The sequence below is a fragment of the Physella acuta genome, unplaced genomic scaffold, assembly GCF_028476545.2.
Source record: "Physella acuta isolate Inbredline_101_S28 unplaced genomic scaffold, ASM2847654v3 ptg001354l, whole genome shotgun sequence".
Lineage (NCBI taxonomy): Eukaryota > Metazoa > Mollusca > Gastropoda > Physidae > Physella > Physella acuta.
In genome coordinates, this window is record NW_026732869.1 from 62,351 (window position 1) to 81,794 (window position 19,444).

Consider the following 19,444-nt stretch of genomic DNA (forward strand, 5'->3'; position numbering starts at 1 on the left):
TATATATATATATATATATATATATATATATATATATATATATAATATATATATATACCGAGGGGTCTATGGGGGGTTATGACCCCCCATAAACCCCCCCCTGCCTACGCCACTGACGCGGATGAAAGAGATTGAAGTTTTGCCATAGGAACGGGTTGTTATGGTATGCAAGCTAGGTAGTTCGGACTAGGGAGAATGTGAAAGATACTTCGTGTAATGTCGATAGTTTTATGTTTATACGAGAATAGTAGTTGAATAATTATTGACCAAGAAAATAATAGGCATTGTGTAAAGTGATTATCGCCTGTATCGTGGTGATGGGAATGCAGATGGTAGTGGTACGCTTTAAATGGTAGTAGATCACGTGATCAAACACGACACTCTCACAGCAGCCCTAACAGTCATGTATAAATGTGTCATCTAGTCCATATGGTCTTTGTGCTAAATTTCTCTTTTGCACATTTTTCGTTGTGTTTTTTCTGGTTGCGCATTTTTCTGTTTCTGTTTGCGCTTTTTTCCGTTTGCGCTTTTTTCTGTGTGCGCTTTTTTCTGTTTGCGCTTTTTTCCGTTTGCGCTTTTTTCTGTTTGCGCTTTTTTCTGTGTGCGCTTTTTTCTGTTTGCGCTTTTTTCCGTTTGCGCTTTTTTCTGTTTGCGCTTTTTTCCGTTTGCGCTTTTTTCCGTTTGCGCTTTTTTCCGTGTGCGCTTTTTTCCGTTTGCGCTTTTTTCCGTTTGCGCTTTTTTCTCTTTGCGCTTTTTTCCGTTTGCGCTTTTTTCTGTTTGCGCTTTTTTCTGTGTGCGCTTTTTTCTCTTTGCGCTTTTTTCTGTTTGCGCTTTTTTCTGTTTGCGCTTTTTTCCGTGTGCGCTTTTTCTCTTTGCGCTTTTTTCCGTTTGCGCTTTTTTCTGTTTGCGCTTTTTTCTGTGTACGCTTTTTTCTCTTTGCGCTTTTTTCCGTTTGCGCTTTTTTCTCTTTGCGCTTTTTTCTGTGTGCGCTTTTTTCTCTTTGCGCTTTTTTCCGTGTGCGCTTTTTTCCGTTGCGCCTTTTGTTTTGCGCTTTTTTCCGTTGCGGTTTTTTCCGGCCACCATCTCAAACAGAAACATTTAATAAAAAAATCAATTCCAATGCCAAATATTGTGTTAGTTAAATAAACACCAAAAGTTATTTTAGAATCAAACTGGAAAATGGTAAACATTGTCATTCAAACTGGCAATTAGAGTCAAACAAATGCGATGCAAAAAGTCTGATGCTAATCACAGCTGGTATTCTGAGAATTTTTCTTACTGTTGTTTTGATTTGCAATGCTTGATTACAGATAGGTTTTCTTTCAGGCATCACTTTCTCTGGAGGGGCACTACACCCCCCCTCCCCCAAGGGCTAAAAAATATTTCCCCCTCCTGCCACAGAAAAATGTCTGAAAGAACCTTTGTTTGCATGATGGCAGAGTTTTAAAAAAAAACCTTTTATTTTATTAAAAAAATAATACTTGATATTACAGTCACCGGTCAGGCTTTACAGGTGTCAAGTATTGATTTCCACAAATCAAAGAATGGATCTGATCATCACACCTGGGAGTACGAGGTCAATGACCTTGTGGTTAGAAGGGGGAAGGTGTTCTCAATCACCATCAGCTTTGATAGGGATGTTGATGTGGAGACTGATTCACTAGTTGTACAGTTAGCATTTGGTAAGTACACAAGACTTGTTTTTAAAATCAGATAAAAGTCAAATAATTTAAGCTGATTTTTACCCCTGATGCCCTCTACTGTTTTATAAAAACACAGACCCACTCCTTAAAATAGTGTCACAAAATTTCATCTCTACCTATCAAATAACCATCATCATCTTTTCCTATCATGCCCAAGATATATCAGGCAGATTAAGAAGAGTTTGTTTTAATAATCTTTGCATATGAAGGGATAGTGTGGTCAACTCTATGCCCAGCTGCCTTAGTTTCCCTAACATGAGTCAGGTACCCATCAGAGCTGGGTGGTCTCAGTGACATCCTAAAGTCACAAGTCAGAATCTGATCTTAAAAACATCACTTGAATTGTTTTAACTTACATACAAATAGTAGATGGCAATTTGAGATCTAAGGGAGATAATTCTATTTATAGCCCTATACATTTGTAATCAAAAGTTTATAGGAGAGTTAAAGTTCCTTAGGACTGAAATGTTTTCAGCCCTATAACACAAATAAGACAATTCAGTAAATTTTGTCAAGCAGGATTGATCCCAACAACAAAGCATCTCTTAATTTTAATTAATTTATTTTTATATTCCAGGCAGTCGCCCTCAAGAAAGCAAAGAGACATTGTTACGGTTAAAATTAAATTTGGAAGGAAAGAACAAGGTGTCCACAAAAGCTAGTCAGTGGTCAGCTGGAGTTCATAAAGTGGACAGGACCAATCTTGAAGTTCAAATATTTTCTCCAGCTAATGCACTAGTAGGAAAATATGGTCTGTTTATAGAAACGATGGTTGGCAAGGATGAAAAGACACTGAGAAGATATGAGTCAGAGGACGAAGAGATTTATCTCCTCTTCAACCCATGGTGTGAAGGTAACTTAAGTTTATTAGATCATGATTTATTAGGGTTTGAGACCCTGAGTCAACTCAGCCCTAATTGGTACCTGACATAGTTGGTGACAGTTGCGTCTAAACACTTTTTAAGTGGACAAACTTGTAGATACTCAACAGATAGGATATTAATTATACATTATTGTGTTTTCATTTTTAGTTGATAGAAACAATATGTTGCACAGTATAAATTGTATGATATATGTTGGCTGGTACCAAATTGTTGATTCTTAAGTAAGCATGTTGGCTGGTATTATATTGTTATTTTTAAGTAAAATAGTAACTTGGGTGCTTATTAAAGAGGCTAAGGTGACTAGGACTAGTTACAGAAACCCAAGGGGTTAATCTAAGATATTGGGGATGAGCAGGCCAGGGAAATCTAAATTTTAATTAAGATGTTATCGGCTCACTCTGGTCGTTAAGGGCTGCGAGCTCTATGCAGGTGCATGAGTGACACGTAATGCTGGGAAGACACCCGCAGTGATTTATGTCTAAAGTTGAGTTCGGACATGCCGCTGGCCATCCCGGTAGAATCATTACTCATGATCTCTGTTGTGGTCAGTTGTCGGGTGTGAAACGCGGCGGGAGTACCGCGTGGCCGTGCGTTAGCTCGAGCAGTGTATGACACGATCGTTAGCCGTGAGACAACGGGAAGATCTATAGCGGTCAATTATGGGGTGTGCAACGCATGGGTGCATAGTGACCGGTGTTATCTCGAACGTCGAGAGATGGTACGGAGCCCAACTCAGGTTCTATAGCTCTAGGGAGATGATAAGGGGGGCAAGACTAGCCTATATATGAGGAAGGGCGACTATGTTGAGGTCTCTCTCTCCTACACACGTATCGGAGGCTAGACACGATGGTCTAGGCCTCGGATGGTGGCAGCCTTATGGCTGGCCACAGTGGCCACTAAGGCTGGATTATTGGCCCAGCCGATGTTTTGTTGCTGTACATATGTGCTTCGTTCCAGATATTTACATATGTGACCTATGTTTATACATGTGGCCAATGTTGTACCAGTGGCCAAACGTCTGCCGTGTAGATATGTTGTTCGTTCCAGTTGCCATTATCTTTGTGGCCCGATGTTTGTACCAGTGGCCAAATGTTTATTCCAGTGGCTGGAAATCTTCCTGCCGTGTAGATATGTTCTTCGTTCCAGTGGCCATTATCTTTGTGGCCCGATGTTTGTACAAGTGGCTCAATGTTTTCTTCTAGTAGCTGGAAACTTCCTGCCGCTTGAGTGTCGAGCTAGATTGTACTGATGAGTATTCATAGATGAACTTTAACCGTGTTTGATTAGTGGAATCAGAATTAGTGATGATAACATTTACCCGTGTGATTCTGGGATTACATAACAGTGCAAAGTAGTAAAGTTAGAACTAGAGACGATGACATTTACGTTTTTGATTTTAAGATTACATAGCAGTACAAGTGAAATTAGGACTAGGAAGAATAACTTTGACAAGTGTGATTCTGAGATTACATAAGCAGTGCAAGTAGTTAAATTAGGACTAGAGGAAAGGACATTCATATGTATAAATTCTGAGTTGCGTAAATGTAGGTTTGCTATCCACACTTATATATGTTTTCTATGAATTAATGTCAGTAACTACGGTGAATAATTCCACATCGAAATGTAAGTTTGATTATTTTTGTCTTTTTGACTTATATTAGAAATTCAAGTGATGTTTTCTTGAATATGAAAGCCTGGCCAGGTCTAATTTGTATTGTGTCTTTGCTTTTAACTTATAAACCCTTGTGACGTCATATTGAAGATAAATAAATGCATATTATGTGTGTTTACTATGTTTTATTTTTAGTTTAATATTGGTGTTGTATAGATGTAAATTAGTTTCGCTCAGGTCTATTAGACCCCTTTGTCACCACGCAAAGGTGCACGGATGAGTGAATAAGAAAACCTCTTCGGTTTAAACCCCCCCCCCCTAACATTTGGTGTCAGAAGTGGGATATAAGATATCTATTTCTCGACGAACCCCTAACATATATAATATACAAAATGAATATTTTATTATGATAGTTTTTGGAGTGTACATGGATGACAAAAAACCATACCATGATTTCTATTGTTTTGTTATAGAAAATTTTTAGAGAATGTTTAAATCAGCGAGAATTTGAAATATATAAGAACGAACCCTATCAGTTCCTCATTGTTCTTAAAATAATCAAATGTAATCAAATCTAATAAAACATTTTAATTTTTATCTTATTATAGAGGTTATGTATAGATTAGTATAACTAATATAACACAGCAAATACAACATTAATACATGTATATATCATCTGTTTTAGCTGATGTAGTGTACATGTCTGATGGAGATGACAGGTACGAGTATGTCCTCAATGATCACGGGAGGATCTGGGTGGGATCAGCATCTAACAACAATGGAAGACCCTGGTATTTTGGCCAGGTAAGCCAATACAACTGGGGTCAACTAGAATATTAGCTTTTCATATTTTGTGCTGTGTTATTGTAGGAAGAAAAAAAAGTAAGCTTTTAAACATATTATTAAAATAGGCCACTATTTTGATTAGTTTATCAGGTGTCTACAGGGAAAATTCTGAATTTTTTTATAGTTTCTTCTTTGCCTGTAAAACTTGTATATAATTCTACCTACCTATTTAAATATTTTTATTGATGCCTTTCGTCCAATTATTATATATGCAATCTTAAATCACAACATTAAAAAAAATTAATAATTTTATTTTATTTCTAGAGAATTATAAGATTACTTGGCGAAATATATTTTTTTCCAAAGTTTTTAAAAATAAACAGCTATAGTGGTAAATGAATTTTTTTACTTTTTTAGTTTGACAACCCAGTACTGGATGCAGTTTTGTTACTGATGGACAGAGCTGAGATAGGAGATGCTGCAAGGAGAAGTCCCATCTCTTTTGTCAGGACAGTATCTGCCCTGGTATTGTAATGGTTATATCTTTAAATTGTCTTTTATAAACCTCTTTGTTATAGTTTGTACTAGTGATGAATTAAATTACATTGCAAACTTGGGATAATTTTTGTCCTTTTACTGAATATGACATGATGGGCTGACATAACCTTGAATGGATAATTCAACTTTTGCTTTTTCTCTTTTTGAAAAAGACAAACAAGTATTTAAATTAGTTTGTCATGTGTAAATCAAACATTATTATTTTTTAAACTGGCAGTCCTTTTTAAAAGTTAAATTTTTAAATTTTAATCTTTAAGGCTGTTAAGTCCAATTAGTGACAACAAACCCCTCCCTTTACCCTCATCAGATGAAGTTTTAAATTAGTATATAAAAATATCCTCTATTTTACATCCAAATCAGGTAAACAGCAATGATGATGATGGTGTTTTGGAAGGAAGGTGGACGAAGAAATACCCCAAGGGTTCTCACGTTCCGTGGTCATGGTCTGGCAGTGTTAGAATTCTACAAGAGTTCATGCAGCACAACAAACCTGTCCAGTTTGGTCAGTGCTGGGTGTTTTCAGGCCTGGTCACTTCATGTGAGTAAAAGGACTTCTAAGGGTTGTAAATTATGCTCTTAAATCTTTGTTAACTCTCGTGACATTACCCAGCTGTTTATTATGGCTTTCTGCGTGTGTCTTGAACTCTTTAACTCAATCAACAGGGAATGAGTTGAGTTATTGTTACGGGTCAGTTGTAGGTTAGATTAGAATAGGATAGAATGATCTAGAATTAGGGGAGAGTGAGTGTGTGAGTTGAGTTTACCCTAGAATATTGTTAACCCTGGTGTGTTTGTGTATTGTTATCCCAAGGTCGAATGCGGTATAATAGCTGGAGTGAATGGTTGTCAGGGGTCAGTTGCTAGCGGTTAGGACGAGGGCTACTTTTGAATATATATATTTTTGACGGAATTAAAGTAGTGAACATAGTCACGAAGAGTTGTTTTGTCAGAGACTAACCCGTAACGTAACAACTGGTGGCCAGTATTAAACAAGTAAAGATAGCGCAATCACTAGGCAACCTAATGTTATGGGAAAATTACAAATACAGGCAGTACAGTATCTTATTGAGGTTATTTGTCAGTATTAGTGTTAAGATTTGGATTAGGGCCAGGGTTTGGGTGAAGTTACTATCAAAACGTAGCTTTGATTACATCATACCAACATTAATATGTCTCATGAATTTAAAAAATATTTGATTGATTATAAAATAAAAAATTTAATAACATTAATGACTAATCTGTGATGTAACACACCTACAGTGCTTAGGGCCATTGGGATCCCTACACGGTGTGTCACAAACTTTGAGTCAGCACATGATAGGGACAGCAGTATGACAATTGACAGCCATTTTGATGAAGATGGGGAGCCACTCACTTGGATGAATGACTCAGTTTGGTAGGTTATAAGCTACATACAGATAGATGTTACAATATCAATATTTGCATGTCTGAAACTGTGGTTACTGAGGCTACAATATGGTAAAAAAGGAAAGTTCCCTTTATTTTGCCCATGGGGCAAGTAAAGTAGAGTTCACCTGTTTCTGTGACCTCAGCATATGATGGAATAGTGTAGTCAGCATTATGCCCAGTCACCTTTACCATCCCTAAAGTGAGTTAGGTATCCATCAAAGCTGGATGGAGTAAGGAATTCCAGATTTTTCAGAAATTTTGTTTACAGAGTGCAAAATATTACAAATTGTGCTGTCACTTAGAACTTTTACTGCTTGAAAAATATCTTTTTATAAACAAACAACAATGTTTCAACCAGCACATTTACATTCCTGATTTTTAGAACATTTTAAATTCTTACTGGAGAATAATAAATATTTTGTTGTCAACTTGAATATAATGCTTTAAAAGTATACTTTGATATAAAATAATTTAACTTCAGCAAATCATAATTAGTAGGAAATGATATAATATTAATTTAAATTAATCAAACAGGAATTTTCATGTATGGAACGAGTCTTACTTCCGACGTTTGGACCTCCCTGACGGCTATGATGGATGGCAGGCACATGATGCAACACCTCAAGAAGTTAGTGAAGGTAAAATATTTACACCACTATCCAACTTCCATTTTGAAAATATTTTTATAATTTATGCAAACACTTATCACCAATCCTCATATTTTAGTTAAACAAAGCAATATCGCTATATTAGAAACAAAATAGTGTGATTAAAAAGAAACTTAAAAAGTAAATACAACAAAAATACTTTACCAAACCACAAGAAATACTATTAAACAATATAGAACTAGCATATAATGCAAAAAAGGTTTTTTATTGTAAATTTATAATAAAATAAAGAAAATCAAAACATCATTCATAGTTTATTACTAGTTGCGTTTAAACAATGCTTTACTGCTTCAATTATGCAACATTAATTTTGTTATTCCACAATGCATGAATTAGTTGTAGAGCTGACTTCTGATCCAGATTGTGTTATCTCCAGGTGTAACGAGGTGTGGCCCTGCACCTGTGAAAGCTGTCAAGGAAGGCCATGTCTACCTGAATTATGACGTGGCTTTCATCTTTAGTGAGGTGAATGGCGATAAAGTCACTTGGAAGGTAATTAAAAACTTAGCAAAATCATAATTTATTCCTTGTTAAAAAAAACAACTGGCAACAGGTTAGGTGTAAGTCCTGCTTGCTAGCTGAAACCGACAGCTCATCTCAGTTATGCAGAGAGTAATAAGATAGAATCAAGCATTTTTTTTACAGCCGTGGTTGTCAGGTCTGGGTTTCTGCTGACTATTTTTTGGACTTGCATAAGTCAATGCAGTCAGAGAGTGTACTATAGTTATGAGCTTAGGTGGTGAACTCATGACTTTTGGGTTAGGAAATGAATGCTCTACTGCTTCACCACGCTGTCCCTATGTTGGGCTGTTTTAAAAGTATATATTTTCTATATCAATTCCATTTCGTTTGGGGGAGATGCCTGGAAGAAACTCTGAAGTTGGGGAATAGGCCTATATTGAATTTTATTTTTTTATTTAACAAAAAATTTTTTCACATATGTAATTTTTTTTGCTACTGGTGTGGTATGGCTATAACACAAGCTGCTGATAAAAATAATGTAAAATATAAACATTACAGTGCTAGACTATGTTGGTAAATATTTGATCCCAGACATGTTTTCAATGTTTTGTATTTCTTCTTTTTTTTAGAATGTCATCTGTTTTGATATTCAAAAATATTTATTATTTTAATTATATAATTTTTAGGGCTACAAATATACTATTTAGATTTTGTGTGATTGATTTAATTGTATGTGTAGGTTCTTCCAAATGATGAAATGATTGTGATGGACATCAACTCCCACGCTATTGGCAAACACATCAGCACCAAGGCAGTTGGAAGCAACTTCAGACATGATCTCACTCTGGACTATAAGTATCCAGAAGGTAATTTCATTAGGGCTTCAAGACCAGTGATTTCTATGAGGTGTTTATATTTAACATATATATATATATATATATATATATATATATATATATATATATATATATATATATATATATATATATATATATATATATATATATATATATATATATATATATATATATATATATATATATATATGTATATATATTGTAAGGCTCTAACTTTGATTCTGTCAATTTTATTTGTAGAATTTGTAAGCTGGTGTTCATTGTAATATTGTTCAGAGATAAATTTAGTGTTGGGGGTGGGGGGGGGGGGGTTGTAGGAGTGTTATCTTGAAAGAGATCTGGGAGCTAGGTCCATCCAGCACTAATGGGTACCTGACATAAGTTGGGTATGTCAACATGGCTGGGGTTAGTACCATTATCACCAGCTATACACCATGGTCACAGCAACAGACCAACTCTACTTCATCTGTCTTATTGATGGTCTGATGTTTAAACACTGACTGGTGTTATAGTTAAATGTCCGACATTTAAACACAGACTTGTGTTATGGTTGAAGGTCTTACATGTAAACACTGACTCATGTTATCGTTGAAGGCTCGTTGGAAGAGAAAAAAGTTGTAGAGTTTGTGCACCAACACAGCAGCAGGGCTGGATTTCACATCTACGGTGAACGAGAAAAGGATATTGACCTTCACCTTGTCACGCCCAGTTCTGCAAGTATCGGGGAGAACTTCCAGGTGAGACCAGGATTTTTATTTTTATCATAGCTGTGACAACACAGGTAGCCAACATTTTCACTAGTGTACCTCATGTTAATGGAAACATTTTTATCATAGCAGTGACAACACAGCTAGCCAACACATTCACTAGTGTAACTCATGTTAATGGAAACATTTCATATAAAATTACTCAAATTACTGTGAATCTTTGTCTCTCAAATCATGATTATTGGAACACCATTGATAGTGTGTGCTTCATGTAGTTTTTTTAATGCTATACTATTTACAGTCTTTTATCTTTTGATTACAAAAAACCATATCGGGATTTTCTATTGTTTCGTTACAAAAAAAGAGAGTATAGACCTATATTAGGTAAAGTTGCAATCAGCAAGAATGTTAAATATATAAGAAAAAATCCTCTCAGTTCCACATTGTTCTTAAATAACTTTCAAAATAACCTTAGCCGTATTAAAATAATCTTTTTTTTTGTAAATCCAACATGTTGTGAAATATTGGGTTCATAAAATAGTATCTATTTTTCTGTGTAGATTGTATTACGAATGAAAAATAAATCTAAAGAAGACCATCAGATTGAGGGTAGAGTCACTGTACTGAGCAGTTTCTACACTGGCGTTCCAGACAAGAGAATCAAGAGTACAAAATATGATGTGGAAGTTACTGCAGGGGAAGGTGAGGATCAGAAATACAAAAAATATGTTTGGCTGTAAATACAAAGTTTTAGAGTTTAAAACCTACTGATAATAGACTAGGTTGGGTGTGGTTGAGATTATCCTCTTGTGATGGTTACTGTGAAAGTCAGAGGAAAATAAAGGTAGTTAGGCATAACAGTGGTCATATAAGTTACAATAAACATGTTTGGCTATAAATACAAAGTTTCAGAGTTCAAAACCCACTGATAATAGACTAAGTTGGGTGTATTTTAGATTATCCCATTGAAAGTCAGTGGAATGTAAAGGTAGTTAGGCAATACACTGGTCTTGTATCTTATGAGAATGAGGTGGCTGGTATTGCACCAGATACCTACATTTTCTCTAAATTTGTGACACTAATAGATTATGTGAAGATATATTTTTTATTTGTTTGTAAACAAGGACCAAGGTTTTAACTATATTCTTTATTTGAGATCATAAGATTTTGTTTTATTAAAAACACCCCCCCCCCCGGCCCCCAGAAAATGATCTTATCTTGGACATTGTGTGTGAGGACTACATGAACAAGCTGAACCCTGAAGCCACCATGATAGTGTATGCCTCTCTCAATGTCAAGGCCACCAAGCAACAGTTTGCCCTTTCAGAGCCCTTCAGCCTCTCCAAACCTTCATTGGACTTCACTGTAAGTTGTCTCCCTGCTCTATGTTAAAAAAATGCCCTCCCCTTTCACACCTGACTTTAAGTTATCTCCCTGCTCTGTCTTTAAACACTTCCCCGAAGTATCCTTTTACAAATACTAGGCCTACTACTTTTCATGTCTTAACGCAGATAAATTTAGTCACGTAAAGTGCTGGCAAAATAAGATAAGATGGAATGAAAGTTATGAAATTGAATACTGTACTATTGTATTTTAAATACATTAATATCAACGTATTCTTTAAATAATTTTTTTTTTCCTACTAACTAAAAAGTTACGAAAATCATGAAATACCTCTATAATAGCAAGCTTTAAATGCACTAAAAATAAGAAAATAAAACGAACTTTCTTTAGTAAAAATACTTTAAGGAACAATGCTTTCATTAAAGAAATATAGTTCATTTTATTTTTCTTATTTTATGTTCCATGTATTGAAAATCTTGTTATAATAGTTTAAAAAAAAATTTAGTTTTATTTTCTTGGTAGATCCCAGATGTGATTGTTGCTAAGCAACAAGTGACAGGTACAGTGAGTTTCACTAACCCACTGGAGGTCAGCTTGACATCAGCTACTATCTGCTTAGATGGGACTTCAATCATATCAGATCAAGTGCACCCACTAAAGTAAGATTTTTTTTTTCTTGAACATCTGTTACATGTTAAAGAAAAAATATGTTCTTTCACTTACTTATGTTAAATGTAAAAAATGTTGGACAGTTAAGTAAAGCACACAATCTAAACTCCACCTGTATGTGGCCTAGATACTAGAGAATATAAAACTTTGGTTGTACCCTGAAACTGAAAGTTATTTCATATTTGATTACTGTGGTGGGTCTTTCAGTTTTGGTATTATTGGCTGAACCTTCCTTTAACTTAAAGCCTATCAGCTTTCTTTACATAAAGCAATTTTGTTTACAACATCTATATCACTAATAAATACAGGAGTCCTACTCACCTAGTTACTTTTTTTAATAAAGACAAAAAATTAACCTACCCAAGTAAGCAAAAATTAAAATAATCAAGAAAGGAAGCATTAAAAAAATAACATTCTGGGGTATAGTATTAGTGGTTGCAAGCAGACTTTTAACCCCCAAACAACAACATTACTGAATGCTACTTTAACTGTGGTCTGAATGATCATGATGTAGCCATCTATTACTGACTTACTGGTGTATTCAAATTACAATTTGATTCATGAAATCTTGTCATTTTTCTAAAGACTGTGTCACATATCGTTTTTATGTGAAAAGCAGTGTTTTAAAAACATTTGGTATCACATCAAAGTAAAAAAAAAGTTTTTATTACTAATATTTTTAAGTTGATATTAATAGGTAATTAATCAAACTTCACTTGTAATTTCTCGTGGAGGATTGAACTTCCATTAGTTTATTTCTTGTAATTTTCTTTAAACCCATGTTTTTGATTGATTCATCAGGAAAGCTAGTATCTTGTAATTTACTTTAAACCCATGTATTTGAATGATTCATCAGAAAAGCTATTCTCATAATTTACTTTAAACCTATACTTTTGATTGATTTCATCAGGAAAGCCATAAAACCAGGAGAAAAAGTTTCCTTTGATTTCACCATCTGTCCACGAAGACAAGGGTTGTGTGAGATCGAGGCTACGCTGACATCTGATCAGTTAAGTGGCGTGGATGGAAGTGTGGAGTTTATTGTCCAGCCTGCTGACCAGAAGAAACAATGATGACAGCCTAACCACGTCAAGTATAGTGAGAGGAAATAATGACAATAGTCTAGCAATCATGAGTATGATAAGAGGAAACAATGACAACAGCCTAACCATGAGTAAATAGAGAGGAAATAATGACAATAGTCTAGCAATCACGAGTATGATAAGAGGAAACAATGACAAGTCTAACAATCACAGTATGATAAGAGGAAACAATAACAACAGTCTAGCAATCACGAGTTTGATAAGAGGAAACAATGACAATAGTCTAGCATTCACAGCGATTATGGTGAAAAGAAACAGGCAACTCTATCATTCAAATCAAATTTTAACTACTATGAATGGACATCTTTGGTTACCTTTTGATTCACTGGGGTGCACAGTGTTGAAAATGTGTGTATCTTAGGTGTCTGTAACAAACAGCCCATTGGCCGGTTGTTACAGGATCGATGAGGTGTGTCCACCATAGCTACCATATTTAATGACCCTGTGGTAAACCATCAGCATTAGCCCACCCCAGCTTGTTGTCATCTCACTTGAAGACGAGCTGGGAAATTGAGAGGCAATGAATATCTAAAAGAATAGATGGTCATAATGTTTCTGACTTGCTGGTATATTCAGATTACAATTTGGGTGATGATATTTCCTTGTCTGCTTAATAGAGTCACACATCACTGTAATGTGATAAGGCAATGTTTAAAATGATTTGGCATCACATCAAACTAAATAGTTTTTTTAAATTAATATTTTAAAGTTCATGTTCCTGGGTAATGCATTCTTTTAATCAGATCAACAACTCTCAGTTGTGTTTACATTTATAATGTATACAGTTTCTGTTTTGTTTTCTTGTCCACATGTGTTAGCGGCAGGGGCATTGTTTAAAAGTTTATAAAATATAAATTGTATTTAATTGTGTGTGCAAGGACGGGCACATGCCTACTTGTTAATGCTGTCTTTCAGATAGATTTTTTGAAGCCTTTCATGCAACTTGTCAGTAATAATTAAGCTGTATGGTTAGTTTTAAGTATAGAGAGTTAGCAAAATACAGTATTTTTCTTTATACCTTGATGTCACTTTAAAAAAAAATTCATAACATGCACATTTTTAAAAACAATTGTACAATATCTTTTTATATAAAAGTTATTTTAGTTATATCTGGGAACAATATTATAATTGGTTAGGTTCAACTGTATGTAACTTGAGAAGGGGAACAACAAAAAAAAAACTAACTCTGAGCATATCCATAAGTGATTGGGGAAAGGGAATTTTTCAGATGTAATTGTTGGTGTTTTTCAAATGCTTTATGCCAGTCTTTGCTGCTTGTTTAAATATAATTAGTAACAGTGTTCATAAACTCCACTTTTGTTCATATTTAAATATTTACCTTAATTTATTTAAAATGGTTAAATTTTTAAGATTCATGTTTTTATTATTTATTTTGCTAAACTATCCACAAGCCATATCTTAAGTAAAATGATCCACAACCATTTTTAATTCATTTTTCCAAAAATAACAACATACTTTTCATAGATACACATCACCCTGACATGTATGATATGTATTGCTATTCCATGTGTTTTGTGGTAACTTTCAACAAAAGGCCAAATTATATTTCATTTTGTTTTAGTCAACAGTGTATTGTATCACATGACTTATATAATGTAGAAGGAATAGCACTGAGAATATATGAATAAATTAACAATTATTGATCACATTCTGTAATATTTGTGTAATCAAATCTATAATTATTGTGCTTGTAGGTGTATATTTTTATAAACATTCAAGAAATAATGAAAAACTGTTTGAAGTACCTGCTGTTTATTTTTAACATAGAACCTAACATACATTATTACAAGATTATGTACACGATGGGTCATTTCTCTAACAGATATAAAACATGACATCAAGCAATATCGCATACATTAATGACAGGTGTAAATGACATTAAGCAATACTGCACAGTGTAATGACACATCAGCAGTTACTATTTGGTTTGTCCTCTAAGTCTGTTATGGCAGCCCAATAAAGAATTGCTCATTTAATCCCTTACAGGAAATAACCATTCTGATTACCGATTACCAAACAAAACAAAACCCCAATAAAACAGAAAACAATTTTTTTTGGCTAAATAAATCACCAATTGAACAGACAGCAGTCTATATATAGTAATGTTAATAAGATTAAAAGTTTTAATTAAAGATACTAGCTAATTAAAAAAAAAAACCCACCACCATAATTACTGCTACACTATACAACAAAATAAAATGGGTTTACTTTAATCATCAAAATCTTAACAGGAAATGAAGAGCAAAATTTGAATGAACAATTGAGATTTCAAATGGTAAAAATTTGTCCATAAATGATGGGGTATAGGGGGTTTGGACTAGTATTTTAGAAAATAATTTAAACTAAATTTAGAAGTAATTAACTTTATTATTCTAACAATTTTTGTAAATAATAATACTGACCTGTTTAATTAAAAGTTTAGAAACTGCTGAGGGTGTGAGTAAGTAAAAAAAAATCCCCTAAAATGTATTTTCATTTACGAACAACTCTCTACAAATGTGTTGCTGAGCTAGGATTCAAATGAACAAAACAATGTAAGATGATTTAAAGTGGGATGGTTATACAGGAATAAAATATTGTTCAAAATGTAACATTTCATGAAACTGGTCTCTTGGTATATTGAACACAATTCTCAAATGAAGGACATGTGAACTGCAGCAACCACTTTGACAATCTAGACAAAAGATTCATTTTTACTTTTCCTGAGCAACATTTTGAAAATGGAGGAAAAAAGGAACATGACATAGCATCCCTGAAGAAAAAAAACCATCAAAAGAAATACATTGGGATTTAAAATTCAATGTGAATTTACATAAAACTTAATGCTGTAAAATAAGTATATACACTAATCATGCAAAATTTCTAAACTTATTAAAGAAAGTATTGCATCAAATAGTAAAATTATTTTTGCTGTGATTTTGTTAGTTTACAAAATAGCACTTGATAGTAATGATACCCAATTTAAAAAAAAAAAGCAGTTGTTAACCAATGCCCTGTATAGCTACAACAGTTTGTAAAAGCTAAACTTAAATTTTTTATCCCAAGAGCATTTGTACACCTGCTCCCATAAGATAGGAACCAATTAATACTTGCTGTATATACTATGACAAAAAGATTGAGTTAGTGATAATACTATACATGGAAGTCTTACAGTATTGTATTCAAATTAACAAAATATGAAAACAACCATTTCCACTAGTGTATCAAATATTTGACTGCTGAGAGAGGAATGTCCGAATCCTCTGTAACAATTCCTTTTTAACTTCATCTGGCACTAAAGCTGGTGGAAAAAAAAAGAAATTTTCAATAAATTATTTTATGTCACCAGCTAGGTATAAATTACAAATAGATAATCAAATTAAGGTTTAAAAAAAAACTACCTGAAAGATGAAACTACAGTTTAAATTGAACGAATAAAAATATTTGACTCACATCTTCCTCGTGGTGTTATTTCACTGACCAAGTCATCAACTGTGATGTGTTCCAAGCCTTTCTGCTGGACAATATCTGTAATTAATTACAAACACATATTTACACATAAGCAAGTAGAAGCAAAACTTTATTTCAAATGGTTTTAAAAAATATATAAGTAATAGGAAAATGTTTTATGTTATAGAAAAATTTACCAAATTTTTTTATAATAGCAATTAAGAAATTGTGTGTCATGAAAATTAAGAGATTAGTGTTGTTCGGTAATTAGAACTGGCAGTAAAAAAAACGTATCTTATATAAAGTTTTACAGTGTGACAAACACTCTTCTATTGAAAGTATGGAATGTTAAAAATGGAGTTTTTAAAACTAGATGTAAAAGAATTCAATTAGAAATACTATTTGAAAATTAACAGAACAACAAAATTATATATAATTAGAAAAAAAAATCAAATTGATTCTTACTTAACTGTGTGTCAGGGTTAGTGTAAAGAGTTATTTTGGGTTCAAGATAGGGTTTGACTGACATTTAGGTATTGCTGAGTACATCAATAGCTTCCCTTCAATAATTTTCAGCATTGTTATCTAAGTTTTTATTTTGATATATATTTCTTGTATTTTCTAAGTGCTAGTAAAAGTGTCACTCTGTATTTTCAGTACTTCTTGTCTTTAAATAACATAGTAGGTATTATACTAAAACATTTTCTCAAAGAATATGCTAGTGTTGCACTTTTTCGGATCTTCTGTTAGAAATTCTAAAGAATTTATTTCTTACTAAGCTGGTTACATATAAACAAAAAATCAAATGATATATTTCTCAAAAGGATAGTTAAAAACAAAAAATGGGAATATATGGATCCCCTGCTAGAAATTCTAAATAATTTATTTCTTACTAAGCTGGTTACATATAAACGAAAAATCAAATGATATATTTCTCAAAAGGATAGTTAAAAACAAAAATTGGGAATATATTGAGGTTAATAAAACTATGAAAAAAATAGGTTTAATTTTAATACTTTCAGATTGAACCACAAAAATGCACAAACCTTTGCAATAAGCTTTGAGCTGATCTCTCCATCCACACTCAATAAGTCTTGCCCGTAAAAGTTCTTTTAATCTAGAGGGAAGTAAATGATGTTATGCATCAAGCATGTTAATAAGCTCTTGATTTTATTAAAATAAATGGATCACTGTTCAAATAGGAAATCATAAATAAAAAATAGAAGTGACCAACCTTTCCCTCTCTCCAGTTTCAATAAGTTTTTGATTGATGGTTGCTCTCATTTGTGCATCTTTAAGTTTTCGCTCTTGAAGGCTGAAATTTAATAGTAAAAAAATGTGTAAAATCTTACTAAGTTTCTATAGGCCTTAATACGTTAATAATTTGGTTTAAAAAAAATTTGATAATTAATAAAATTAATGTTGTCAAGCATAACCTAGAGATTTGAAAACATGTACTTTGAGGGGGCTTAGAACATTGTAACATGCACTTTAAATTTGTGTATTTCATGACAACTTTTGTATAAGGGTTGCATTCTATTCTTTATATTAGAACTGTTAGATTAACAACTTCTAACTTTTTGGCTTAAAATTTCTAGATCTAGTTTTAATTAAAAGCTTTTAATATTTTAATTGGTTCACAAATAATATAATAATAATTAAAAAGTCTGGTTATCTATAGCTTTAGGTGCATAAAAACGGCAGAGGCTAGTAATGTGAAAGGAAGGTGCCTCTTAAATTATTTCACATTTTTAGGAAGATTTATGTTTTGAAAGTTAAAAAAATGTTTCAAAGTTTCATTCATGTACCTGTTTTTAAACAATTGTATTAAAACTTTTCAGTAATAAATAAAGACTAGCGATGTTTTCATCAGATTAAACAGCAGTGTCTGCAAGCAAAATTTGCTATATAAACAGAAGCCATTTATAAAATAGAGTGGCTTCCCCTGAATCTCCCGCAATAAGTTTACCAAAAAAAACTTAAACAAGATGGCTGCTAAAGTAAATGAGCTATGTTGCAAGTTAATTTCTGGCCGATAGGCCTATTTGATATATCTAGCCATTGATTTTGGTTTATTATTCAATTATCTATAATATTTGACACAAATAGTCAAAAATATCACAATATCAATATACTTCTATTAAAGCCTTAACAATGAGGCAACTTTGTCGCACATTACTAGCCTCGGCCGATTTTACGTACCTAAAACGATAGATTACCAAAAGTCTTGTCTTTCTAATCTATTCTATGAGTATGATAGTATGAACCAAGGAACCTGACTTTGGAATTTTTTTTCAGTTATAATGACTTTGCACAGGAAGTTAATATACGCTTAAGGGGTCATCCATAAATGACGTCACACTCGTAGGGAGGAGGGGGGATCCGTAATTTTGTGATGATGTGTGATGTGGGGGAGTTCAGATGTTGCGACGTCACATTTTTGCATTATAAAAAAGCAATGTTAGAAAACGAATTTCAGACGTTATTTCACGTTTTAGATAACTGTTTTAATAAATTGTAATAGTTTAGACAAGATTTTGGAAAAATATCAATGTTTTAAAAATATTCAACTGCAATTTTGAGGGGGGTTGTAGGTTGAGGTGTGACATCATTTTAGGGGGGGGGTCTGGCTTTTTGTGACGTGTGGAGGGGAGGGGGGGGAGGTAAAAATCGTCAAAAAAAGCCTGACGTCATTTATGGATGACCCCTAATTGACTTAGTTTACTAGTGTGCTAACTATTATTGATAGATCTAGATCCTAGATCTACTATTGATACTTTTTTTCCTAAAAAAAAACATTTTTGAGATTTTCATACAAAAATTTTAAAATAGATGTGCTGATGTAGAATCTAGAAACCTAGATCTGGGTATATATCTATGGATAAAAGATAATAGCCTTATCAAAATTATACACGGGTAGTAGATCTATAGAAAACAATCTAAACTAGACTCTATTTAGATTCAATAAAATGACTTGCTTTCGCTTGAAAGCACACCAAGAATTTTGCTAACACTTACTCGGCCATCTTGAAAATATTGTTTCTGGGGATCAGTTATTACAATATTTTTATAGTCATTGATACAAATGATAACGATCGCTAATATTTTTGAAAAAAATTTCTTCATATATTTGTGAATATACTATTAATTAATATTCTGTTAAAATGAAAATTCAAAGAACTTTATTGCTAAATTCAACTTTCACTAACTACTTCTCCCTGCCTAGATACG

General features: G+C 33.2%; 2 protein-coding genes across 2 annotated transcripts; one reads left to right on the forward strand and one right to left on the reverse strand.

The window, feature by feature from the left end:
* The first annotated feature begins 1,179 nt into the window (after positions 1 to 1,179).
* LOC131926954 (protein-glutamine gamma-glutamyltransferase K-like) lies at positions 1,180 to 12,733 on the forward strand. The gene is made up of 15 exons (XM_059282563.1): positions 1,180 to 1,204; positions 1,494 to 1,682; positions 2,281 to 2,556; positions 4,885 to 5,003; positions 5,403 to 5,510; positions 5,904 to 6,081; positions 6,804 to 6,939; positions 7,488 to 7,591; positions 7,998 to 8,113; positions 8,823 to 8,949; positions 9,535 to 9,677; positions 10,208 to 10,349; positions 10,852 to 11,012; positions 11,514 to 11,650; positions 12,571 to 12,733. The coding sequence occupies exons 1-15, from the start codon at positions 1,180 to 1,182 to the stop codon at positions 12,731 to 12,733; spliced, it is 2,124 nt and encodes a 707-aa protein (XP_059138546.1).
* Positions 12,734 to 14,524: 1,791 nt separating this feature from the next.
* Positions 14,525 to 19,305, reverse strand: LOC131926960 (transcription and mRNA export factor ENY2). The gene is made up of 5 exons (XM_059282569.1): positions 19,232 to 19,305; positions 17,448 to 17,528; positions 17,260 to 17,330; positions 16,217 to 16,291; positions 14,525 to 16,064 (listed from the first exon to the last, which is right to left on the reverse strand). The coding sequence occupies exons 1-5, from the start codon at positions 19,237 to 19,239 to the stop codon at positions 15,988 to 15,990; spliced, it is 312 nt and encodes a 103-aa protein (XP_059138552.1). The 5' UTR covers positions 19,240 to 19,305; the 3' UTR covers positions 14,525 to 15,987.
* Positions 19,306 to 19,444: the final 139 nt, after the last annotated feature.

Bases quoted from the DNA above. Each gene is read 5' to 3' on its own strand.
- LOC131926954 (XM_059282563.1), top strand. From the start codon at position 1,180: ATGGTAAACATTGTCATTCAAACTG. The intron at 5,004-5,402 runs GTAAGCCAATAC...TTACTTTTTTAG, and splicing joins GACCCTGGTATTTTGGCCAG to TTTGACAACCCAGTACTGGA. The intron at 5,511-5,903 runs GTATTGTAATGG...CATCCAAATCAG, and splicing joins TCAGGACAGTATCTGCCCTG to GTAAACAGCAATGATGATGA.
- LOC131926960 (XM_059282569.1), bottom strand. The intron at 16,292-17,259 runs GTTTGTGCATTT...AATTAATTACAG, and splicing joins GCTCAAAGCTTATTGCAAAG to ATATTGTCCAGCAGAAAGGC. The intron at 16,065-16,216 runs GTGAGTCAAATA...TTTTTCCACCAG, and splicing joins AATAACACCACGAGGAAGAT to CTTTAGTGCCAGATGAAGTT.